This window comes from Antechinus flavipes, chromosome 1 (genome assembly GCF_016432865.1).
Source record: "Antechinus flavipes isolate AdamAnt ecotype Samford, QLD, Australia chromosome 1, AdamAnt_v2, whole genome shotgun sequence".
In the NCBI taxonomy this organism is placed as follows: Eukaryota; Metazoa; Chordata; class Mammalia; order Dasyuromorphia; family Dasyuridae; genus Antechinus; species Antechinus flavipes.
Genome location: NC_067398.1, coordinates 8,979,394 through 9,005,739, shown reverse-complemented (window position 1 = coordinate 9,005,739; position 26,346 = coordinate 8,979,394). Strand labels below are relative to the sequence as shown.

At 42.1% G+C, this 26,346-nt stretch overlaps 1 protein-coding gene across 1 annotated transcript in view; it reads left to right on the top strand.

Moving 5' to 3' along the window:
- The window catches only part of STARD3NL (STARD3 N-terminal like), a 58,118-nt gene that overhangs the window by 7,890 nt on the left and 23,882 nt on the right, over window positions 1–26,346 (top strand). Inside the window, exon 2 of the mRNA XM_051978802.1 lies at window positions 25,266–25,551. Coding sequence (XP_051834762.1) covers window positions 25,327–25,551 — 225 coding nt within the window. The 5' untranslated portion in view covers window positions 25,266–25,326. The remainder of the gene's footprint in view (window positions 1–25,265; window positions 25,552–26,346) is intronic.

The window sequence follows — 26,346 nt, the reverse complement described above, 5'->3', positions numbered from 1 at the left end:
TGTATGTATGTATGTGACTGGGGAGTTTTGGTGGCTGGAGCTTTAAAAATAAAGTGGTTGTATCCATTGCCTTTAACCTAAGTTTGGTTCCCAGACGATATTTTCTTTTCCATAACTCTAATCCGTGTGTAGGATCTGCCGCCTCGGCTTCCCCTATTTCTTTGGATTCTTCATCTTGTTCTCTAGCACATTTGTGATCTGACAAGAACCTGATTCTAAGCTGTGTTTATGAGAGATTAGTAAAATGGGTTCTTCACTTGGGGTCTGCAAGTCTTTGGTTTGGTTTGGTTTTTTAAATATATTTGTATTTTGGTGTAATTGATTTCCATATGATTTCCTTGCTATTCCTTGTACCAGATCCTCCACTTCCCACCTCTGGACATTTTCACTGGCTCCCCCCATATCTAGAGCTTTCTCCCCCTCATCTCTGCCTTCTGGCTTCCTTAGCTCACATCACTTCTCAATTAAAGCTCTACCTTCCAAGATTCCTTCTCTAATTCTCTCTAAGGCTAGTGATTTTCTTCAGTTTATTGTGTCCAGATCGTGTTTGGCCATAGCTATTTGCAAGTTGTCTCCCTGCAGAGAAGAGGGTCTCTCTGTTGCTTTTCTTTGAGTCCCTCTGTACTTAGCACAGTGTTTGGCACATGGTAGCCATGAGTTGACTTGTAATCCTGTATTTTAGCCAGGTCAGTAAGTGGATATTGCATGCGTCTCTTGTGCCAGACACCGTGCTAAGGTTTGGGAATACAAATGCAGAGAGAAAGGCAGTTCCTGCTGTCAAGTGCCTTTCATTCTATGGGGGCAAACAGCCCATAAAAGGGAGCTGAGATTGGTGGGGGGTGATTAGAGATGAAGCTACTGGGCCAGAGCTTTGGAGAGGAAGTCCAGATGAGCTCTGAGCGTAGCCTGGCCAGAGGGAATGAAGCTTTGGCTGGTCCAGGCCTCTGGACTTCTTGAAATGGAGGTTCTGGGAGGAGCCAGCCAGTCAGAGGGAGAGGCCGTGGAAGTAGAAGAGACCTCCAAAGTGTGACATCCAGGATGGAGTGAGCTTTTAGGAGAAGAGGCTTCTGGGACACAGCAGAGAAAGGCCAGGGCAAGGGGGAAGGGGAGGGCAGGGAGAAGCTCAGTATGACCCAAGGCTAAGAAGAATCCCCAGAATTCACCTGCCTGCCAAAGGGATCCACAGCAACCTCGGAGCCAGAGCAACCCCACTAACAACCCCTGGGAGCTCGGTCTTATTTCCTGGGAATTACTGCTCACATACGGGGAAAGATGACTTTTTTATAGAAGTTATTGTTGCTCCCTATTGAAAAGTTTACTTTGATCTGTAAGAATACAGCATTACAGATACAAACCTTTGGGGAACATGGGGAAACTCAGTGTCATCAAGGCCAAGGGCAGTCTGCATTCTAGGTCAGAGACAGCCAGGAGCCCAGAGGCTTGTGGGCCAGGGAGTTTGAGAAGTTTCTTACTTCCTTTTACTTTATAAGACAGTTTCTTAGCTCCAGCTCAGGAATCATGACCCAGGAACTTTTAGCAGCTGATTTTGAATTCAGGCCTTCAATCAGCTAATTAAGAAGCACTTATTAAGTGGAGGCCTTTCACCAGGCCCTGTGCTGGGCTCAGGGGAGACAAAGGATTTAAAATGGTCCTCGCTTTCAAGAAATTGCATTCTCCCTGGGAAGACACGTAGGAGAGAGGTAAATACAGAATGGACCACGTGAATTCCGAGTAGTTTTAGAGGTCGGGGTGGCAGAAGCTAGAGATTCTAAGAGGCAGGAATAGGGATAGAGACCCAACTGGGCATGGGGGTGTTTCCTGGGGCAATAACTTGTGTAAAAGCGGGGAGGTGGGCATGGAGGAGGGCCACATTTGAGGAATTTCAGTAAGGACTTTTAGTTGAAAGGGGAGAAATGGATAATAATTCTGGAAATATCAGCAGAACCACATTGGGAAGAGCTTTAAATGTTCACACATGTACACACATGTACACACACACACATACATACACACATACCCTCCCCGTCCAGATTGCATTTTATCTTAGTGGCAGAAGGGAGCCACTGTGGCTTCCTGAGCAGGAGCTGTGATTCTAGCCTGTCCCTTGGTCAGTTTTGTGGAGAGAAGGGGGAGACATTGGGGCAGAGAGATGGATTTAGGAAGGTTTTGCTCTGATCTGGCTGAAAGTGCTTGGACCACCCTAGTGATCTGGACTGGAAGGGAATAGGGGTAAGGAGCATTATGGGTAGGTCTTTGTAATGATCAAGACTCTACAGCTAATTGGACATGGGTTGGGTGAGGGAGGAGCTGAGGCTGACTCCACGGTCTTAAGCTTCCGAACTGGATAATGAGGGACCTGGTTCACGGTGACATCTGTGACCTCTCAGCACTGGCTACAATGGAAGGTGGCTGACACACCCTAAAATCCAGGAGCCATTGTCAAAAGCAAGTTGCTTTTACTGAACAAATTTTATTCAACAAAATGCGTCATTGTTTTTGACTTTCAGACTCATTGAGATGATGGGATAACAGAGATCTGTGGCTGGAGAGAACCTCAGAGGCCATTTCTAGTCCAGGTCCCTCATTTTCCTGCTGAGAACTTTGGGGCCCAGAGAGATTATGTGGCTTGTCACACACAGGCTTCTAAGAGACATCTCAAACTTTGGTCACTGACTCCCATTTTGGCACCCACTCAGATGCTTCCTCCCACTCTCATGGCCCCTTTCCCAATGAACTTTGCTACTCCCCTCCCCCAGCTGCTAGCGCTCCCTCTCCTCCTCATCTTGAGTTCATTTGGATTTGATTTTGCACTTCTATGTGCACGTGTTATTTTCCCCTGATGGAGGGCAGACCCGCTCTAATTTTTCTCTTCTCGTATCCCAACACAAAATGTAGGGGTTTAATTAACACTTGGTGATTTGCATTGAGTTTTGTGTGCACGCGTATTCCTGTGAACGTAGTGTGTCCAGATGGGATTTTCCATAATAGGCTTTTTCCCAGAGATTTCGTGAGAGTTTGGCTGAAGAAGAGCCTGTTGCCATGACTATTATTTCGCTGGGGGATGGAAAGCAGAGCAGAGAGGACAGGAAATATTCTGCAGTGCTGCCGAAGACCTTTGGAGACCCGGCCGCCTCCCTGGATGTTGTGAGCAGAAAAAGCAATCTGTCTTTTTCTGACTCTGATGGTTCCATGGTTATATAATAGATGACTTAGCATCCTTTTGATACATTCAAGTTTTTGATTAAAAATCTTTAATCTGAATTATGTAAGAATGCCTCCTGCATTGATTAGCATGTGTAATGTGGGTGTCTATTGAAGGAAAGAAATGTGTGCTGAAAAATGGTAGAGACGTGTCAGTTCAGGAGAAATCTCAAGGGAAACTATGGCTGTTCCCCTTCCCTTCCTTCTCTTCTGCCCTGTTTTGTGATTGTTAAGCTGTTTTCAATTCTGACTGATTCTTCCTGGTCTCGTGTGGAGTTTTCTTTCTTTTTTTTTTTTTTTAATAACTTTTTATTGATAGAACCCATGCCAAGGTAATTTTTTACAGCATTATCCCTTGCATTCACTTCTGTTCCGATTTTCCCCCTCCCTTCATTCACCCCCTCCCCCAGATGGCAAGCAGTCCTTTACATGTTGAATAGGTTACAGTATGTCCTAGATACAATATATGTGTGCAGAACCGAACAGTTTTCTTGTTGCACAGGGAGACTTGGATTCAGAAGGTAAAAATAACCCAGGAAGAAAAACAAAAATGTGAGCAGCTTATATTCGTTTCCCAGTGTTCTTTCTTTGGGTGTAGCTGCTTCTGTCCATCCTTGATCAATTGAAACTGAGTTAGATCTTCTCTTTGTCAAAGAAATCCACTTCCATCAGAATACATCCTCACACAGTATCGTTGTTGAGGTATATAATGATCTCCTGGTTCTGCTCATTTCACTCAGCATCAGTTCATGTAAGTCTCACCAGGCCTCTCTGTATTCATCCTGCTGGTCGTTCCTTACAGAACAATAATATTCCATAACATTCATATACCACAATTTACCCAGCCATTCTCCAATGGATGGGCATCCATTCATTTTCCAACTTCTGGCCACTACAACATTTTGGCACATACAGGTCCCTTTCCCTTCTTTAGTATCTCTTTGGGGTATAAGCCCAGTAGACACACTGCTGGACCAAAGGGTATGCACAGTTTGATAACTTTTTGAGCATAGTTCCAAATTGCTCTCCAGAATGGCTGGATGTGTTCACAATTCCACCAACAATGTATCAGGGTTCCTGTTTTCTCGTGTGGAGTTTTCTTAGCAAAGATACCAGAGTGTTGGTCATTTCCTTCTCTGGCTCATTTTACAGATGAGGAAACTGAGACACACTTAAGTGATTTTCTTAAGGTCACATAAGCCAAATTTAAATCCAGGTTTTCCTAAGTCTGGTGCTCCATCCCTTATGCTTAGCTGCCCACCACACCATTTTGATCACAGGAACAAGAGCTGGGCTGGAGAGGATTAGCTCTGCTCTCTTCATACTTTCGTAAGCTTTGCTTGCTTTTATCCCTTTCCCTGCTCAGGCTCTTTGCAATGATGTGAATTCTGTACAAGAAACGAGATTTAACGCCCGTTTGAGATCATTCTCTGGCTCTCGTTTACCTCTAGCTGATAGAAGTTCCAGCCATTGGAAAGAAGCTGGCAGATGGGATATTCAGTTGTAGCTTTGTCATCGGATTTAATGGGAAGATGTTGCTTTGTTCCAGTAATGACCAGTGAGCTCTAGGTGCACAATTTATGAGGTGTGTAGACACACACACACATATATACATAGATGTATACATATATAAACACATGCATATCTGTACAGAGACGTATACATATACATCTATATCCAGGTATCTAAAGAAATGCTGCTGCTGCTGTGAATCTGCTTACCTCTTTGGGGTCTGGAAAGCCTGAGCCAGGTCCTGGCTCCTACACCGACAGGGTGGGTGCTCCCTTAGTTTCCTCATCTGTACACTTTGTGGCCTTCTCTAGTCCCTGCCAGCTCCCTTCTGTAATCCGGTAGATTTTTTATGCTGGGATGGAGAGGTCACTTGGCTTGGGGCGAGTGCTATCTCCCAAGGTCCGTGAAGAGCAGAAGCATCAGTGATGATGCAGTCCATCCCCGAGGTCTTGGGGCACTCCCGTGGAGATGCTTTCTGGGTATACATCTCCTTTTGCCACGTTGGACGGTGAAGATATCTTAGGAACCTACAGCACTTTGAGAGGGTTTTTGAGATCCAACCATGTAATCACAGAACCGGAGAATTTCAGAGGAAGGTCCTCCGTGGCCATGGAGTCTAGCTGATGTCCAGGCTGACCCAGCTGCTTGTGCACACACAGCCTTTGCTTGTAGATTGTCAGTAAGGTGGAACCCAGCATCTCCAACATGACTGTTCCACTTTGGTATAGTCAGAAACCATTAGAAAAGTTCCTGAATAAACCTTGGTCTTTCTCCTGACAGTTTCTTCCTTCTCAGGACCAAAGAGAAACTATCTGCTCCTTATACCTTGTAAGAGCCTTTCAGACTATGCTAAGCACTAGGGAGGCAAATAAAATGTTAAAAAAAACAAAAACAAAAGCAAACAGGGAGCTGAAAAAGGGTGAGAAGAGGGGAGGTACTCCCCAAGGCCCTGTGTCCAAATTGGGAAGCCAGAAGGTCCCAATTGCCTCCAGGATGAAGTACGCTGGCGAATGCTGGTGGCCCTCAAAGCCTTCCATGAGCCAGCTCCCTCTTCCCTTCCCAGTATTCGTATTCCTTACTCCCTGCCACATTGAACTCAGATGGCTCTGGAAGGGAAAGTGAGGCAGGTGAGGTCACTTAAATCCAGCTCTTCACCTCCCTGATTGTTACAATCCTCTTCTGTTACAAAAGACCATCTTATGTCTTAGTGCCGGCATATGCCCTTCAGTCAAGAGACCCCGGCCTTCTGACGGTTCCATAGACAAACAAGACTGCTTCTCTAAGCACCAGGATTCTCTCTGGCCGTCCCCCAGGCGTGGAATGTTCTTTTTCCTCTTCTGACTACTGACCTCCTTGGCTTCCCTTAATCCCAACTAAGATTCCACTTTCCACAGAAAGTCTTTCCTGACCCTTCTTAATTCCAGCACCTTTTGTCTATTCATTATTATTTCCTATTTATCCTGCAAAGACCTTGCTTTGCATATATTTGCGTGATCTCTTCCCCATTACATTATAAGCTTTTGGAGGACTGGATCTTTCTTTTGTCTCTTTTTGTATCCCTAGCACTTAGCACAGCCCTGGCATCTAGTAGGTGCTTAATAAATGTGGATTGATTGCTTGTGGCTAGAAAGGGAAAGTAGGCTGACTGGCCTTGATCTTTCCTTAAAGTGGGACCAGTGGTAGAGAGCCTGGCCCAGCAGAGGATTATTCTGGTGGGAGAAAGCAGAAGATAGATAGATACTCCAGTGGTGCTAAGGGTGGGCCATTATGCCCCTATTGGGCCTTCGTTTCCTTAGGTTTTTTTTTGTTTGCCTTGAACTTAGCACAGTCCCTGGCACATAAGTTCATAAATAGTGGCTGGTGGGTTGCTTGACATTTCCAGTCCCTCACTCAGTCCTCATATACCTTAGATTCCGGGCATGTCATTTGGTTGCCCTGTGTGCTGTTCACCTTGTTCACATCCTTTCTAAACTCTTGTTCTCAGAACTGAATACAGTACTCCAGATGGGATTTGACTGGGGCCAGATCCAAATGGCCTGTCACTCCCTCACTTACAGGGACTGTCACCTTCTCATTCCTAGAAGCTTTGCTTCTTGATAAACCCCAAGGTCAGAGTTTTGGCTGCCATATCACACTGGTGACTCATTGATTTTACAATCTACTATAACTCTTAGATTTCTTTCCCCCTGAGATTCTCCATCTTGTCCTTAGGAAGTAAATTTTTTTAAATGCAAGAAAAAGATTTTACATTTACCATGATATTTTAGCCCAATGCTGTGGCCCGTGAAGATATGAAAAAATGGGAGACTTGAAGAAGTGATACAATTATGAAAAAATGGGAGACTTGAAGAGGTGATGTAATTAACTACGTTGGGGGAATGCAATCTGGAATTAAGATCTAAAGACAAAATGATTTCCAAAGGAGAAAGCGTGACACACTCTGAAAATTAAGGAATAGATCTAATCTTGGTTATCATTACTACCGCTGCCACACCCACCACCCTCATCACCATCAACAGCCAGTTTGTTTGAGTGGCAGCTGTGACTTGGATCCTTTTGATAAGCAGACAAGGTAAATAATTTTGGCCAGGATCTGCTCTGCTTTCAAAGGAACCAATCTGAGACTGATAGACAGTGTGTGACCACAATCTAGATGGATGTTTCCATGTGTAAGAGTTGAGATTTGAACTTTAAATTTCTCATTCACTTACTTTCCCTAGGGATGGGAATTAGAGTTGCTATTCTCATATGACTTTCTTGCCCCCAGATGGGGTAATACTGAGCCATCACTTCTAGTGATTCTATTTTATTATTAAAAAAAAATTCTTGAAGATTTCATGTCACTTAGTGTGTTCCCTAGTTTGGAAAACTTCACTTATTTGTGATTAGGCTTTGTAAATGATGTATAATCGAATAATAGTAATTGTCGCCTTGATGGTAGAATTTCCTTGAGAGAGAATACCAGCTTTATAATCCTTGGTTTTCTACTTAATTTGAAGAATGACAGTTAACCAATACTTCATATCTGTGCTATTAGACAAGATAGAATTATGACAAGGAATTAGACCATTTCAGGTCCTTTAATGAAAGCCCTTCCCCCCCCCAACTTTATCAATTTTCCAATACCTTATATAACAATTTAACATATATGTGTTTTATACACACATGTTATATATACATATATGTATACATGTGTATATGTACACATGTATACATATAACAATATAATAATAACATATATAACAAAAACAGGGTTTTTCACTAATGGCAAAAATAATAATAATATAATAATAATAATGGTGCCCATTAGGGCATACACCTCCCTGTGGGGCTTTCCTCAGCCTAGAAGGGAAGATGAGATTATTCAGAAGCACATGGGACAAATTCTAGAGGGTCAAGGTACTAATGGGTTGGTTGATTGATTGGCTCTTGTCCTTCGTTCTCAAAGAAAGAGGAACAAAATGACATCAGTATGTTGCCATCAAAGAGACGCGGTTTATGACTTTGACCGAGCACTATGAGCTTGAAAGGCTTTATTTACTTCAGAAAAGAAACAAACAGTTCATGTGAATATTGGGAGTAGAGATGGTTCTACGTCTTATGGTTCATTTGAGCTGTTGCAGTTCTGCTTTGCTCAGAGCCCAGTGCCTTCTTTGATTGAGGGCACGCCATATTGGTTGGTCCTGTGTCAGTGTCTCCCATGACTCACAATCTGTTCCAGATCTTGAGAGTGTCCCTGTGTCATTTCTTCTGACCACGGTGTGAGCGCTTACCCTGTGTGAATTCTCCGTAAAATAGCCTTTTAGCCAAGCGTACACCTGCCATTCAAACAGTGTGGCCAGGCCAGCAGAGTTATATTCTCTGCAGCAGAGTCCGATTTGAGGTAGTCTGGCTCCAGAAAGGACCATGGTGTTTGTTTGTCGCTTTATCCTGCCAGGTCATCGATCTTCAGTCTCTTCTAAAGTCGATTCAGATGGAAGCACTTCAGGCCACTGAGGTTAGCATGACCCCCTGAGTCAGCCTGTTGCTCTTCTTTCTTACACTTTCCCTCCCAAACATCGAGCTAGCTCTGGCAGTGCATATGTCACCCTTAGTCAATCTACGTGGACGTCCCTGGAAAGTTTGCTGCCGAAGTAGGAGAACTTGTCCACCGCGTTCACAGCTTCTCCGTTTGCTGTAACCATTGGGTCCACATGTGGATGGGATGTTGGCTGGTGGAAAACCAGTGTTTTCTTGCTATTACTTATTAGGCTAAAATGAGCAGAAGCAGCAGAGAATCGATCCATATTTTGTTGCATCTCAGCCACGGGGCTGCATTGAATGCACAATCACCTGCAGGCAGAATGTCACGCACCAGCTCTCTACTTTAGTCTAGGCTTGGAGCCTTTTCAAGTTAAAAAAAAAATACTGTTAGCATGGGAGCTGATGCCCTTTTTGTCCTCATCAAAGATGTCCAACAAAGTCACAGGAAATATTGTGCTAAAAAACATGGCTGCAAGTTCCTAGCCCTGCTTCATTCCATTGGTGGCTGGCAAAGCCACCCGAGCAGCATCTGTCATTCAGATATGTAGAACTGAGATATGATGCCGATGAACTCCGGGGAACCAGATTTTGTCGTGCTCTTTCACAAGCTCCCATAACTAAGCGGTGCCAAAGGCCAGGCAGTCAGATTGATTCTGCACCGTGTACGGACCTCGGTTCTGCTCCTGACATTTCTCCTGGATTTGTCGAGCAGCAAACATCCTGTCAACTAAAACTCGGCTGCTTCTGAAGCCATGCTGGCCCTGGGGGAGATGGCCATCACCTAAGTAAAGGATCAGCCTTTAAGACAAGAATCTTGGCAGCAGTGTGTAAGAGAGAGACCCTTCTGTGATTAACAAGGAATTCCAGAATCCCAAAGGAGGAGGGATCATTTTCAGCTGGAAGGGTGGGGTGGGGAGTCAGTGAAGACTTCCTGGAGAAAGGAACATTTGAATTGGACCTTAAGATGTGGCTAGAGTTTCAGTTGATGGTCCTAGAGGACATTTTGGGGAAAGGGAATGACATTAACATAGGCAGAAAAATGGAAAAGTCTATGCCTCGGAGACAGTAGGGAAGTAGACAGGAGGAAAGAGAGTGGGAAAGGAAATGGCAAGAAAAGGACTCTGTGGTGGGCGCATTTAGGGAAGCTGTGGTAACATTTAGGGAAGGGAATGAGGCAGTTAAGCCACATTTTAATGCCAGCATCCCAGACCTAAAGCTGGAAATGACTTCAAAGACCTTCCCAGGCCAGGTTCCTGTAATTTAGAGGGGAAATACCTGCCCAAGGTCACAGAGGCAGGAAAGAGAAAAATACTGGGGTCCATCTGCCCTTGGGCCTGCTGCTCATTTCGACTCCAGTGCCTCTGGCTGAGAGATCAGAAGTTCCAGAGTCGTGATCTCTTTTTTTGGAACCTATAGAAACAGAAAGCCCCAGGCTTTCTGGTATTTTGGCAGTTCTGTCTCTACCCTGTCACTTCCCTTCTCCACCTTCATTTATTTTTGTGTACATCTGTAAATTGGAGGTTACACATTAGAATGGGCACTTTTTTTTTAGATGCAGTTTAAGAGATGGAAAGAAGGTGGTGAGAAAAGACAGGGACCTAGCTGAGCTCTCCCCCAAACCCCACCTATCACCTCCCTCAAACAAAAGGACAGGAAGAAATAATTTCCCAGCCAGTTACAGCTAAGAAGATTGATAGGAAAGGTCTTTAGCATCAGGGTGAGAGGGAAGTAGAGGCTAGTACAGGCTGCACCCACACAGTGCAGGCTCCAGTGCAGATCAGACCCCAGCAAATCAGGAACAAGAGCCACTGAATCAGCAGCAGCTTGGATGCTTCTGAACCTCTCTGTCCTCAGATGGTAATGGGATCAAACAGCCGGTCAAAAGGAGATTGCAGGGGTCTCTCTGCTGGCACTGTGGGCAAGACTTCATTGCTTTGCTTCTGCTCAGGTGCAGGTGCGTCCTGGGTGGCAAGCTCAGGATGAGAAGAAGCGCTCCACACTAGAACCTGTGACCCCAGCGGCCAGGCTCCCTCCTCACAGTTTTAGGGAAGAAGAATTCTTGTGGTCACTCAGAAACCAGAACACTGTCAAAGTGAGCAGTAAGCACACCTCTCCTTAGATCATATCACCCTGCAAGAACCAAAAATTTACCGGTCCCTAGAAGTAACTGGAAACAGCTGCACAAAATTCCTGATGCTTGGGACAGGGCACCCTCCATCCTGGAAACAGAGCCCTACTTTATCAAAGGGTTAAAATTCAAGAAATGTCTGGAAAAATGAGCAAATAATGGAAACGTTTTTGACCTGATGTTATGGTGACAAGGAAGATCAAAATACACTCTTAGAAGATAACTAAGTCACAAGTCCTACATTTGAAACCTTCATGAAAACTAAAAGCTCAGGCCATGGAAGAGCTCAAAAGGGAGTTTGAAAACCTAGAGAAGTAGAAGAAAAACTGGCATAAGAAATAATGCCTTGAAAAGCATTAAAAGAGAGTGTACGATGTATTGGTCAACTTGCCATCTGGGGGAAGGGGTGGGGGGAAGAAGGGAAAAAGTTGGAACAAAAGATTTTGCAATTGTCAATACTGAAAAATTATCCATGCATATATCTTGTAAATAAAAAGCTATAATAAAAAAATTAGAATTAAAAAAAAGAGAGAGAGTATATGGATTGGTAAAGGAAGTACAAAAAATTCTGAAGAAAATGCCTTAAAAATAGACTAGACCAAATGGTAAACTAAGTACAAAAACCCAATGAAGAAAATAAAAAGTAGAATTGTGAGACAGAAAAGGATTTGGTCAAATGGAAAGAAGCACAAAAATTCTTTAAAGAAAAAACTGCCTAAAAAGTAGAATTGGCAAAATGGAAAGGGAGGAACAAAAGCTCAATGAAGAAAATAATTCCTTAATTGAATAAGTGGAAGCTAATGACTTTATGAGAAATAAAGAAACAATAAAACAAAACTAAAAGAATGTAAAAAAATATAAGTGTAAAATATGTCATTGGAAAAATAATGGATCCGAAAAATAGATCCAGGAGAGATAATTTAAAATTTTTTGGACTACCTGAAAACCAAGATCAGAAAAAGAGCCTAGGCTTTATCTTTTAAGAAATTATCATGGAAAACTGCCCTAATATTCTGGAACCAGAGGGTAAAATAGCAATTGAAATAATCTACTGATCACCTCCTAAAAGAGAACTCAAAATGAAAACTCTTAGGAATACAGCCGAATTTCAGAGTTCCCAAGTCAAGTAGAATATGTTTCAAGCATGCAGAAGGAAAGAGTTCAATTTTCATGGAGCCATAGTCAGGATAACACAAGATTTTGCAACTTCTACATGAAAGGATCAGAGGACTTGGAATATGGTATTCTGGAGGGCAAAGTAGCTAAGATTATAACTCAGAATTATTTACCTAGCAAAACTGAATATATTCTTTTCAGGAGGAAAAAAATGGCTATTCAGTGAAATAGAGGACATTGAAGCATTCTTTTTTTTTTAAGCTTTTTATTTTCAAAACATATGCACAGATAATTTTTCAACATTGACTTTTGCATAGCCTTATGTTTCAGATTGTCCTCTCCTTCCCCCTACCCCCTCCCCTAGATGACAAGCAATCCAATATATGTTAAATGTGTTAAAATATATGTCAAATCCAATACGTGTAAATATATTAATACAATTTTCTCATTGAACAAGAAAAATCAGATCAAAAAGAAAAGAAAATGAGTAAGAAAATAAAATCAAAGCGAACAACAACAATGTTATATTGTGATCCACACTCAATTCTCACAGTCCTATCTCTGGGTAGATACCTCTCTTCAACATAAGATCATTGGAACTGGCATCAGTTATCTATTAATGGAAAGAGTTATGTTGATCAGAATTGATCATCATATAATCTTCTTGCTGTGTACAATGATCTCCTGGTTCTGCTCATTTCACTTAGCATCAATTCCTTTAATCTCTTCAGTCCTCTCTAAAATCATTCTCCTGATCGGTTCTTATAGAACAATAATATTCCATAACATTCATATATCATAACTTATTCAGCCATTCTCCAATTGATCCACTCAGTTTCCAGTTTCTGGCCACTACAAAAAGAGCTGTCACAAACATTTTTGCACATGTGGATCTCTATCCCTTTTTTAAGATCTCTTTCCCTTTTTTAAGATCTTTTTGGGATATAAGCCCAGTAGTAACACTGTTGGATCAAAGGGTATGCATAGTTTGATAACTTTTTGAGCATGGTTCCAAATTCTTTTCCAGAATGATTGGATCCATTCACAATTCCAACAACAACAGTGTCCAGTTTTCCCACATCCCTGCCAACATTCATCATTTTCTTTTCCTGTCATCTTAGTCAATCTCAGAGGTGCATAGGGTTTGTCTCAAAGTTATCTTAATTGGCATTTCTCTGATGAATAGTGGTTTAGAGCATCTTTTCATATGATTAGAAATGGTTTTAATTTCTTCATCTGAAAATTGTCTGTTCATATCCTTTAACCATTTATCAATTGGAGAATAGCTTAATTCTTATAAAGATAAGTCAATTCTCTATATATTTTAAAAATGAGACTTTTATCAGAACCCTTAAAGGTAAAAAATGTTTTCCCAATTTATTGCTTTTGAAGCATTCTTAATGAACAGACCAGAGTTGTATAAAAAATTTGACTTTCAAATATAAGTCTGGAGAGAAGTATAAAAAGGTATACAGGAAAGGGAAATTGTAAGGGACTTAATAAGGTTAAACTGTTTACATTTCTTCTTGAGGAGATACTTGTAATTCAAGAAATTTATCTTTGTTAGAGCAGTTAGAAGGAGTCTATAGAGGACACAAGAGTGAATTGAATATGAAGAGATGATATCTAAAAAATAAAATTAAGAGTTAAGAGGAATGTATTAGGAGACAGGAAAAGGGAGATAGGGAATGGAGTAAATTATTTCATATAAAAAGAGGCAAAAAGGGGGAAAAGGCAAAAAAAGAGGTGGTGGGGAATACTTGAACCTTACTCTTATGGGAATTGTCTCAGAGGAAATGACTTATATACTCAGTTGGGTACAGAAATCTGGAATACCCTAAGGAAACTAGGAGAGGAAGAGGATAAAAAAAAGTAGGGAGGGTGATAGAAGGGAAGAGCAGATTGGGGGAGGTAGAAGTCAGAAGCAAAATAATTGAAGGATAGAGTAAAAGAAAATAAATGGAAGGGGAAGAATAGAATCAAGGGAAATACAGTTAGTAATCATGACTCAAAAAGCTTTTGAAGCCAAGTTTCTCTGATAAAAGCCTCATTTCCACATATTTGATGTAGAGAACTGAATCAAATTGTTAAAAATAGAGCCATTCCTTAACTGTTAAATGATCAAAAGATAACGGTTTTCAGAGGAAGTAAGCAAATTTCTCTGTCTCTGCCCCTCTCTCTCTCTCTCTCTCTCTCTCTCTCTCTCTCTCTCTCTCTCTCTCAAAGTGCTCTAAGTTACTATTGATTGGAGAAATGCAAATTAAAATTTTTGAGGTACTACCTCAAACCTGGCTAATAGGACAGAAAAAGAAAATGATAGATATTGGAAGGGATTTGGGAAAATTGAGACATTAACATACTGTTGGTGGAATTGTGAAATGATTGAACTTTTCTCTAAAGCAACTTGGAATTAGGTCCAAAGGGTTATAAAATCATGCATACCCTTTGGTCTACTAAATACCACTACTAGATCTTTAGTCCTAAAAGATTAAAAAAAAAAAAAAGGAAAAGGATCTATGTGCACAAAAATATTTGTAGCTTCTCTTTTCTAGTAAAGAATTGGAAATTGAGGAGATGTGTTTCAGTTGCATGGTAGAAAAAAAGTTGTGTTATATGATTGTCATGGAAACCTATTCTGAAATGATGAGCAGGATGCTCTTAGAAAAACTCAAAGACCATGAGAAAGAAAAAAAAAAAAACAGAAAAGGTAAAAATACAATACTTTGATCCATATTCATTCTCCACAGTTCTCTCTCTGGATGTGGATGTCGTTTCCATCTTGGAATTGCCTTTGAAAAGAACCACGTGCATCATAGATGATCATCACATAAACTTGATGATGTATATAATATTCTCTTAATTCAGCTCACTTCACTCAGCATCAATGCATGTAAATCTCTTCAAGCTTTTTTTAAAATCCTGCTCATCATTTCTTACAGAACAATAATGTGGAAATTTGTTTATTAACATTCTGACTTTATTTGTCAGATCAATAAAGAGCTCTAGACTCCTCGGATCTTGATTGTTCTCCTGAGTTCTAAGACTCCACAGAGGGAAGGTGTATACTCAAAGTGTGTTGAAATGACGGTCTAACCCAACTCCCAAGCTTGATGGATACGCATTTTTTGAGAGTGTGATATTATGAAAGAACACTCGACTTGGAGTCTAAAAACTTGGGTCTAAATCTCTTCACTTAGTGTGTGATTTGGGGTAAATCCTCCATTCCTTAAGTGAAATGAGGCATTTGGACCAAGTGACTTGTAAGCTGTAAATCTCAGATCCTATGTGATACCAGTTAGTGGTCTAGATGGGAATAAACGATGGTGTATACTGGACATCCTTAAGGATTTCCTATAATCTTTAATGATTAGATAGAGTTCTGAACAACTTCAGAGAAGCACATGAAGGAGTCCCCTGTGGGCTTTCCTGATATTACTCTTATAGGATTTCATTTGCCCTCCCATGGACATTTAGCTTTTAAATGTGCCTTCCATGTTACCTGTGTTCATCTTTCATTTGAATTCATGCCAAAGAATTGGACACTTGTTGTTAGGTAAGAACTCTTGAATGTATTGTTCAGTTAGTTATTAACTTGAGCTGTTGGTAATTTAAATTAGTAATTATGTTGCAGATTTCCATGTGTTTTTCCATTAATTATATTTAAGGTTGTGTTGGTTTTTAAAGGGACACAGTCATGAAAAAATCCAGCCAAGGGGTTTTTGGAAATGATTTCATTTTGGGTTTATTCACATTTCTTAAACTTTGCCAACAGCAGGATTCTTTTGTCAAATAAGGGGATGTGTGTGATCTTGACTTTGTTTAATTTCCTGTAGTACTTCATATTGTTGATACTTCTCAGACTTCAAGAATCTGGTGTATTGCTCCCACTTCCCTCTCTGCTGCAGCCCTTCTCAGTGATCATCTTTAAGGTTTGAAAAAGTCAACAAAAAAGCCTAGCTTTTCCCAAACTTTTCTCTGCTAGCACTTCAGCCAAGAAATGCTTAGCTTTAGGCGACGGCGCTGTATTTTGATTTTCTTTTGCCTGAATTCTATGTAAATGTCACACTATAAATTACAGATGAACAATTCATCTGGATTGGTGGAAATTTCCTATGCTAATAAAATCACATTTTTTCCTCCATGAAAGCAAATGAGTGCCTTCCTTTTAAATAAACAAAATGTTGATTTTTAATAACTTATAAATTGGGAAATAAGTTGAAAATTTAATTTCAACAAAACTAATATTTAATTCTCTCGTTTCCTTCTTGTTTTCCTTCTTTTTCTTTTTCTTGGCTAATGCTAAATACATACTGACTTTAGAGAAAGAACCAAGCATGAAGCTTCTCTTACAGATTTTTTTTTTTTTGGTTTCCTACTTTATTATTTTGTTATTCTGAGCTTCTTCTTGTTGTGTCCATTGTTCTTAAAGAGGACAATTGTCATCCTGAAGGCACTCTCTTGATTTGGATGTGAATTGGATTTAAGCAATGCAGCATCACATGAGTCATTGACATCTAGTGGCAAGATAGAAAACAAGGTGACTGGGAATAGGCCAGGAGGCAGAGGAGGGCCTTGGCTTCTCTGATATCTGACTAAGCTCTAAGCACTCAGCAGCGCCCGCTTTAGCTGCATTGGAACAGATTATTCTTCCCCACCCATCCTGCTGGGGGATGTCTTCTCATGCTTGGGTTGACATCTCCCTGAATTTCCAGTGGGTTTGATACCTGGCAGGTACCCTCAGCCTGGCCTCCGCCAAGATGGTTTTACTGGAGTGTGACTGCTGTGCATGGAGCCCCTGGTGAGAGCTGGATGATAGGTGGACACCAAAGGTTCAACCTTTGGCCAAAGGGATGCCAAAGGCACAGCCCTCCTCATCCCAGAGTGCTAATTAGGCCTTCCTGAACATCCCATCCACCCCAGGAAAATCACTGTAATGACCTTGAGGCAGGCAGAGCCAGCAGCGACTCCTGCAGTAGTCCAGATGTGAGGTGGCTACTGGTGGCAGGGAGGTGAGAAGGGAGCTTGGCCACAGTTTGGATAGGAACAGGGAGGGAGACTGAGAAGTATGGATGACTCCTAGCTTGGGAGTTTGAGGGCCTGGAAAGATGAGAAGTTAGGAGGGAGGAGAGGGCCCGGGTCAGGGAGGAAGATAAGCGGTCAGTTCTGGACAAGTCAGCTTTAAAATGTCAACCACACATCCAGATGGAGACATCTGAAGGTCAGAAAAAGTTAGGGCAGGAAGGGCAGATTTGAGAATCATGAGATACAAGCATAGTTGGTAGATATATTCTTGGTGGCTGGTGGGGTCCCCCAGTCAAGTCAGCCCCAGAGCTGCCCTCGGAAGGACGCCTCTGACTAGAAGGCATGACACAGATGAGGATCCACCAAAGGGGCTGAGAAGAGCTGGTCGTAGAGGCTGGGGGAGAACCAGGAGAGAGGGATGTCAGGAATGAAGAGAAGAGCTGTCAAGGAGGAGAGTGATCCACACTTTCAGTGGCTGCAGAGAGCCGGGGATGAGCACTGAGAACACTGAATTTGGAAACAGAGATCCCCGGTGCCTTTGGAGGGAGCAGAGTCAGGGGGATGGTGAGGTCCAAAGGTAGATGCCTTTCAGAGAGAGTGGAAGAAAGGTGATGATGGTTAATGGGGACGGAAAGATCGAGTGAGGGGTTTGGGGGTGTGTGTAATGAAGACAAGGGCATATTTGAAGGCAGTAATAGGGAAAGACTGAACATAAGTGATTGAGTCGGGATCACAGGAGCCTGCTGGGGAAGGATATGAGGTCATAGAATGGGATCATTTGAGTAAGTAGAAAGGTTAACCTTTCAGGTTAAGAAGATTGGGTGTTTCTGGAGAAACCATTGTGTTCAATATGGCAAGGAATTAAGCAGCCTGAGGTGGGGCTGGGCTGGGGCTTTGTGACCTGGTATATCTGCGAGCACAAAAGGGTTTATGTTCTCTTGCCAATCCTCTGTAGAAGGGGAACAGTCCTCTGGGATCCAAGTAGAATGAGAAGGGGGGAGTGGCTAAAGTTTGTATCCAGCCCCAGTAGTGAGAATATTATACTGAGATAATACATCTGCCATGAACCCTGCTGAGCTGACTGCAGATGCCCACACACAAAGACTGGGTCCTGGTCTTTGCCCTTCTGATTATATAAGCCTCTGGGATTGGAAAATACACAGGGATCCTCTGGTGAGCCAATATGCTAGGTTCCATTTAAATCAAATTCAAAAGAAGGAAGAGGAACTGGACAAGACCACAATTCTTTCAATAGTGTCTTGAGAAATGGTCATCAAGCTCTACCATCGGCGATGGGGAACTCACTACCTTCCCAAGACAGTCTATTCCACTTCAAAGGAATTCTAATTGGTAGGAAAACTTTCTTTATAATAAACTAAAGTCTGACTCTCAGCCCAGTCATGGCACAGAGTTGTTCTATAAGCTGGTTACATCTTAGCCTTAGCTATAGAAATACGGGACCTTAGGTACAAGGAAGGGACTTATAGAGGGGCCATAGTCTGCCTTTGGAGGTGAGGCTCTATGTACTTTTGGGGGAGGAGGGAGACACTAAATAATCTGCTTGTCAAAAGGCTCTTTTGTTGACCTAATATGAGAGAGTCTTTAGGGAGAGGCCATCTAGTATCTCATTCAGTACTTCATTTTTGGTCTGGGTAAACAGACCTAGAGAAATAAGTGTGAAATAAATTGCTAAATAATAATTATAACAGCTTATATTTGGGTAGCACCTTGAATTTTACCCGATTCTTTCCTTAAATGCTACCTCAAGTTACCTTGACAGCAAGTTTGTGAGGTAGGCAGTGAGAACATTGTTTTCCTATTTGTATAAATGAAGAAGCTGATTCTTTTTTCAGGAAAGTATCACCCAGAGTCATCCTTTAGATCATTCCCAATTCTTTGAAAATTATAAATGTTGAGTCTTCCTGTACGTAATGACTAATATGGCAATATTTTACATAATTGTGTATGTATACATACCTATATCTGATTGCTTACTGTCTCAGGGAGAGGAGGGAGTTTGGACCTCAGAGCTTTAAATAAAAATGTTGAAACATTTTTAAAAAATGAAAAGATATTTATAACAACGTATACAGCCTTGTCTGGTGCATCATCAGATACTTAATATCAGGTGAGGTGTAAGTAAGGAGATGCTGGCCGGAGGTGTTTGCCATAGTGGTGGAGAAGAGCTGGTGTAGGATCCGATGCAGAGTGAGGCATCTCTAGGCAGTGGGAGGTCCTCCTGATGTTCCCATTGAGTATGATTTTGCGCTGATTGCATCAAGCCTTCAGATGTTGCAGAAGCTCCTGGGAAAAGTCTGTAATTATTTAAATAAATTTAAATTAATAGTGTGGGCTGATCATTAAGATCAAGTATATGAAGAATGATTATGGCTCATGTTATAACACGTCTTGGACCCCTTACAGAACTTGTCTGTTACTTTGTAAACTGGGTAGAAAATGCAGATAGTCTATGGGCTGGGCCTGTGTTTAACCAGAGACTGGCCTGAATTACTTTGGGGAAATCACGGTCACGAGAATCTTGGGACTGTCAAAGAGCTTTTCTAAGACTCATCTTTGCAACCCCCAAACTTGGCCAGCCTTCTTGTATGGCAGTGAAATGTGGAATAGGAGCATCCCCTTAGGGCAACGGAAAGGTCCATGGCTGGCTGATCTGTGGTCACGTGACGAGTCCAGAGGATAACAATATCCCTGATGTCCCTTCACTGGTCCCCTTGAGACATGAGGAAAGCAAGGAAGTCCTTGAATGGGCTGAGAAGTCCCCCGTGCTGACCTTTGGGGAGGAAATGGGCAGTCATGGCTGGGTTTTCTTCTGCATTTTGGGAGGGAACTTCCAGACTGCTGCAATCACAGTTGCAAGTATTTCAAAATACCACTAAAGAAGACTTTGTTAATTTTAAAAATTCCACTTTCTTGCCACTCTTGTCATTCATAGCATTTTTAGCTGTAGTCTGTGCCTAGGAGAGTGCCGTGTTCTAGTATCTTGAGTTTTAATCCGAAGAGCCGTCTGAACTCTGAAAAGAAAATTCTCATTGATGTAACTGGAAAGTCAGGACCCCTGGCGGGGCGGAAAGGCCTGATCAGCCAGGGCTGGTCATAGCTTTGCTTGTTTTTCTAATACAGAATAATGTTTTTATATTGAAGATTTGTCTTTATGTGTTTGAATTCGGCAAGTCCATCCGTGTGTCGCAGTGGAGCATGGATCACTAAATCAAACTGTTTGTTCACAGCAAACATGCTCTTTGCACAGTGATTTTCTTTGGTTGCCAGTTAAGTCTCAGAGCTTTGACATTTCTTGTGAATGTCATTTGGGTATTTTCATAGATTAAAAGACATTTTGGGGGAAAGAACCCTGTCAATGGGGACAGAAGTGGGCTCAAGCCCAGTTCCTATCACTTAGGACCTGGGGCATCTTGGGTAAATTCTATTTCTTTTCCAGGACTCAATTTCCTCACCTGTTAGTTCTGCCCGAGATGGCCTTTCAGGCCCCCTGCCATCTCTGGCCACTTACTCTGTGGATGTCTGTGAGTGCAGCCTCTTGTTCCAGAGGTTGAGCATTGTCCCTCCAGACGGTCGCAGTTGGATGTCGGAAGACGGAACACTCCACCCTGTGCCCTTCTGGGACGAGTGATGCTTCCTGCTTCTGGGCTGACCTTCCTATGGCTGCGTGTTAGAGAGTGCTTACCAAGGTCAAGAACACTGGAAGCTCTGATTTCTGTGTTAGCTCCATTTCTTGGGCAAAGAACTAAAATCATTGAGTCTTCCCTTTTATTCATTTTTCTGACTTTTGTGTGCTTCAAAAAGCCACATTTAATTTTCTGATACTGCGAATGAAAATTGATCTTCTGTCTGCCAGTGGTGGGGGGCAGAAACCATGAGTGGGGTTCGCTGGAATCAGTGACAGTCAGTGCTTTGTTCCTCCCGAATCGGGGGAGCGAGGCTAGTAATCTTGCAGACATGCACACGTGTTTACGTCGAAATTATAAACATTTTTATCCCTAGGAGTATGTCCGGATATATATGATTAAGTAAGCCTACAGTTGACACCCTCCAGGCTTTGTTTTTCTTTTAGCTGCAGCTCCTAGGTAGAACTGGAATTAGATTGCTGAATCCACTTGAAATGACAGGGCTTCTTACATCCTTTCAACTCTTTACCCCCTTTTGGCCCAAGAAATTTTTATGTGATCTCGGGTATATAGGTATGTAAAAGAAGTATACAGATCAAACATTTACTGATAAATAATAATAAATTTGTTTTAAGCCAATTCTTTGGTATCTCTATCTATTTACCATTTTTACCATTTATTAAAGACAAAATATTTGCATGCTGGAGCAGCTAGGTGGTGCAGTGGATAGAGCACCAGCCCTGAAGTCAGAAGGATCTGATTTCAAATCTGCCCTCAGACACTTACCACTTCCTAGCTGTGTGACCCTCGGCAAGTCACTTAACCCCAATTGCCTCAGCAAAAATAAATAAATAAAAATCAATTGCATACTAATGAGATGAATGTGTTTGTTTATTTTTACATAATTAAAGCTTGCCAAATTTTTCGTGACCTCCACATTCAATTATAGGATCCCGCCCGGGATCAACATGCACAGTTTAAGAAGCTTTGCTCCGGGAAATTGTTCCTAGACATCGAGCTGAAGGGATATTAGGGGTCTTCTCTTCAATCTCCTTGTATTACAGATAAGGGAACAAAAAGTCCAGAGAGCCGGGGTGAATTGCTTGAGACCTCCACATAGGTATAGAGAATTGTGGTATAAATCCAGTTATCCTGTCTACCCAGGTGTCTTTGCTTCCTGCTTCCAACATTTACTTCCTGAAGGCCCAAGGAATTTCCAGGCTGACATGAATAGCAGTCATCCATGGAAACTTTTGTGAAAACACTATTCTGAAGACAATGCTTGCTTTGTCTCAGCAAGTGAAACAAAACTGCTTTCTCTTGAAAAAAATTTCCCCTGGGAAAGGTTAGCAATTGTAATAATATTTGGCTGCGAGATGCAATCCATCGTCCGGTTCTTGACAATCCCGGTCTGCGCAAGACTTGTCTTGATTTTCTGGCTGGAGCCGCTGATTGACTTTTGTAATACATCTGGTTTAATGAATATGCCTTAAATTATTGGTGAATCGAATACAAAGAGAAGTTTGAGCAACAGAAATAAAGTAAAAGAGAAGGGGAAGGGGGTGCTTCCATTCATCAGAGAAGTTTCTGGACCAGTGGAGTTTTAGAAAACATTTCATAAGACCGACCTGAAGCTCAGAGGTCTGTTGAGGCACAAAAATATTCAAAGTAAATGAATTGGTAATGATGTGATTAAAGAACACAACCCTCCCCCCATCCATTTATTCATTCAATCCTATTCATTTCAAGGTTAACCTCTTTCATTCATTTCCACTTGGTTTGAAGGCCCAGTAGGTAGAGTGTGTGTGTGTGGGGGGGAGGGGGCTGGAGTTAGGAAGTGCAAATTCAGCCTCAGATCCTTAACCTACTTGTGTGATCCTGGATTAGTCACTTTACCTCTGCCTCAGTTTCTTCATCTGTAAAATGCGAATAATAACAGTACCTACTTTACAGAGTTGTTGTGAAGATCAAATGAGATCATAATTTAAAGCACTTAACATAGTGCCTGGCCCAGAGTGAGTGCTAAATAAATGTTAGCTATTATTATCGTAGCTGTTTTGCTTCTTTGAGATAATTAAATTTGAGACAGGGTAGTTCTGATTATAGAATTCTTTTTAGAATACATACAAGACCTGAGTGTTGGTCATGATCCCGGCCCACCAGAAATGTGCTTTTTTTTTTTTTTTTTCAGAGCAGGTACGATCGCAATGTTCTGTGAGTTTCCCATATCCCCCGAGTCCAGGTATCTTTGACCTCATTCTTGCTACAGCACATTCTTGCTATCTGTCAGTGGAAGGAGTAGAGAGATAACTATTGATTGAGTCTCTTTAGATAGAGTTCTCAGCAGCCAAAGCAAGACACTGAATTCTTTCTCCACCTGAATCCAGGTTTAGAGAATCAGGGGAAGATAGCCCTGGTCAGTCCTGCCTGGCCTGTGCCAGGAAAACCTTTTTAGGAGACAATGTAGGAAGCGCAAACCATTTTTCTGGGCACTTAGGGGATTACATCTCAAGCTCACTTTAAAATCAAGACCTGACACCCCCCTCCCAGCATGCTTTATTTCTGGCGTTTCCATGTGTGGCAGAAAACCCTTGTTGATGCTCTAGAGAGATAAACTACTGACATCTGAGAAAATGGCTTTCTCCGAACGATGACCAGCTTTGGCTGCATAGTGGAGCTCATCACTAAGCATGTGCATCTTGGGTCCTCCCTAACTTTCTTGGGGCTCACTTCCTGATCGTGTCTAATTGTCTTTGCCTGGAGTGATTGGAGTTTGTTGTACGTTATGGTGTACATGGGGCAGCTGAATTCTTGGTCTTCATGACCAAGAGTGGTCAGTCTTTGCTGATGCAGATGTTGGCGGTTACCAAAATAGGGGATCCGAGAAGGAGCTAAAGTTAGAACAAATCCTCTTGGCTCTTTTTATGGGACAGTTCTCCTCGTCTAGGATTCTGTAGGGTCCCTCTGCCTGGGACCTCCCTAGACTTTGTGTGATAGACCTCTACTTTTGGTTTAATGTAACCTTCATTTCGGATCTGCATCCAGCCAGAGCATCCAACAAACCAGCTTCATAACAAAGAACAAAAAAAGAGAGGAGAAAAAGTAATTCCACAAAACCTACCTCTGAATCAACCACGTCTGATAACATCTCACAGCCATGGGCCCCGCAGCTCCACAAATAAGGGAGGGAGGAACACTCCCTTGGGATTTCTTTGCACTAAAAGTGGCCAATACAGCTCTGTAGCATTCAATTTATTTATCTTCTTTTAGTCACATTGTTACTTTGAGTTTACTTTGTTAAGGGCCTTATTTTTTAGGGGGTTACATTGTTGTTACATTGTTACATGGTTTATTTTTTAGGGGAAGGGGTTCCACTTTATTCTGCATCAGTTCATGTAAGTTTTCTTTGTTTCCCTGAATTCTTCCTAGATGTCACTTCTTAAGAGGTCAGGAATAATCCATTCTGTTCATTTACTACAATGTCTTCCCCAGTAAAGTAGTGACCCACTCTAGTTCCATTTTGTTGCCACAACAAGTCAGCATTGTATCATGGAATTTAATTATCATGAGTTCAGTACACATGAGGTAACAGGCCCAGGGAAGCTAAATTTGTTCAGTGTCACATGCTGGAATGAGCTTTGGGGTGCTACACTACGCAGGGCACTGGGCCTAGAATCGGGAAAACCTGGGTTCAAATCCAGCCTTAGAAACTTACTGTGGGACCTTGCACAAATCTGCCTCAGTTTCTTTAACTGTAAAGTGAGGAGAATAATGGCACCGCTTCTCAGGCTTGCTGTGATGATTTTTGTAAGATGCTTAGCGGTGTCTGACACATAGCAAGTCCTTAATAAATGTATGTTTCCTGATTTCTTTTTTCTTTGCTCAATGTTTCTTCTGCCACGGCACTGTGGGGTGAGGGTAGCCGAGTCTGGGCCATTTCTCTGGGGGGTATGTCAGATACTTGGAGTCCACCTTTCCCTAGGGCAATAATTATGATGGAGCTTCTTATTGAAGAGAGAGAATCTAAAGTTAAACTGTGGGATAAAATCCATAGTGCCAAATGACCCTCACAGATCCCCCAAAATCACCCTGGAAGTATCTTTGCAGTTGGAAAGGGTCTGGGGTCTCTTGAAAAGTCAGAGCTACTTAAATTCCCATTTTTTCTCCTTCCTCATTCCCTACAGATGGAACTGAGTTGATTCCTAAGATGCGTGTGATGTGTCTCCCCTGTGTTTAAGTGTTGTACGGGCCAGAGTATCTCACTGTCCCGGCCATGTCAGTGGCCATTCTCACATCAGGAAGTGACTTAGTTATGTACAGTTATGGGATGTGGTTCCCATCCTACGTTGTCCCTCCTTTTTGCAAAATCGTCTTCCTCTTTTGACGTGTTATAATGATATCTGAGTAAATAAGAAAAACAAAATCGGAAATTCTTTCCTTCCTGTTTTCCATTGTATTGAGCTTTCGGCCTGGCCTTTAATTTCCAAGTGAAGCCTTCATATTGTGTCTCATTATTAGCCTTTCTTCCCCAGGGTTTCCGTGAAAGGCTTAACGAAAGGCTGTTTGAAAAAGTGCTTCAAATAAACTAACCTCGTGTTTCCATTTCTTTTGCTCAAAAGATTGTTCCTGAATGCTAGTGATGGTGAAGCCGGAAAAAGATTCCTTTAAATCACCACCAGGATGAATCATCTACCGGATGACCTGGAAAATGCCCTCAGCGGAAGTCAGGGCTCCCATGCGTCTCTGCTCAACGTCCACTCCATCAACCCCACCCAGCTGATGGCCAGGATCGAGTCCTACGAGGGGCGGGAGAAGAAAGGCATCTCTGACGTCAGAAGGACTTTCTGTTTGTTTGTCACCTTTGACCTCTTGTTTGTTACTCTGCTGTGGATAATAGAGTTAAATGTGAGTGTTACTCTTCCATTCATTTTAGCTTTTCAGGTTTCGGAAAATCAAACCGGTTTCCCATTTTCTTCAGCTATTCTGTTTAGCCCATCGGTAGGCTGTAAGTCTAAATACGACATTCGTGAGCTGGTGAGATAGCCAGCGGCTTGAACTTTGAAGGCTCCGTGTTTTATTGGGATTTTAAAATTTAAACTGAGGAGGTTTCTACCCTTGTTTGTGTCCTAAGTCTTCTCTTCCTCAGTCTTATCATCTTTTGTTCTCTCATGATGGAGCTCAGAACTGGACGGAGGCTTCAAGGATTTCAGATCGACTGGGACAGAGTAGAACAAGGCTCTCACCTCCTACTGTCTTGTTGTCCATAGTTAGATTTCCATTATAATCTCATCTACCCTCATGACAGATCTGGGAGGGAGGTGCTATTATCCCCATTTTATAGATGAGGAAACTGAGACTTAGATAGGTTAAGGGATTTGCCTAGAGTAACACAGCTTGTCAGTGTCTGAAGCAGGGTTTGAACTTGATTCTTTCTGGCTTCAAATCTGGCATCTAGTGCATTACTACCTCGCTCTCCGGGATCAAAGTAGCTTTTGGCAGCACCGAAGAGTAAGTTAGATTGACTTGGAAGTCCACCGAATCTCAATCCCTTTTTCCAGATGTGCCGTTATATAGCAGCGCCTCCTCCTTCTTTTGTAATGCCCGGGCTAGCTCTCTGCAGGACCTGGGGATCAGCTTGAGTCCCTGGTCTTCAGGTGGAGAGAAGGAGGCAGGAGAGCTGCCACGTGGCTGGTCAAAGAT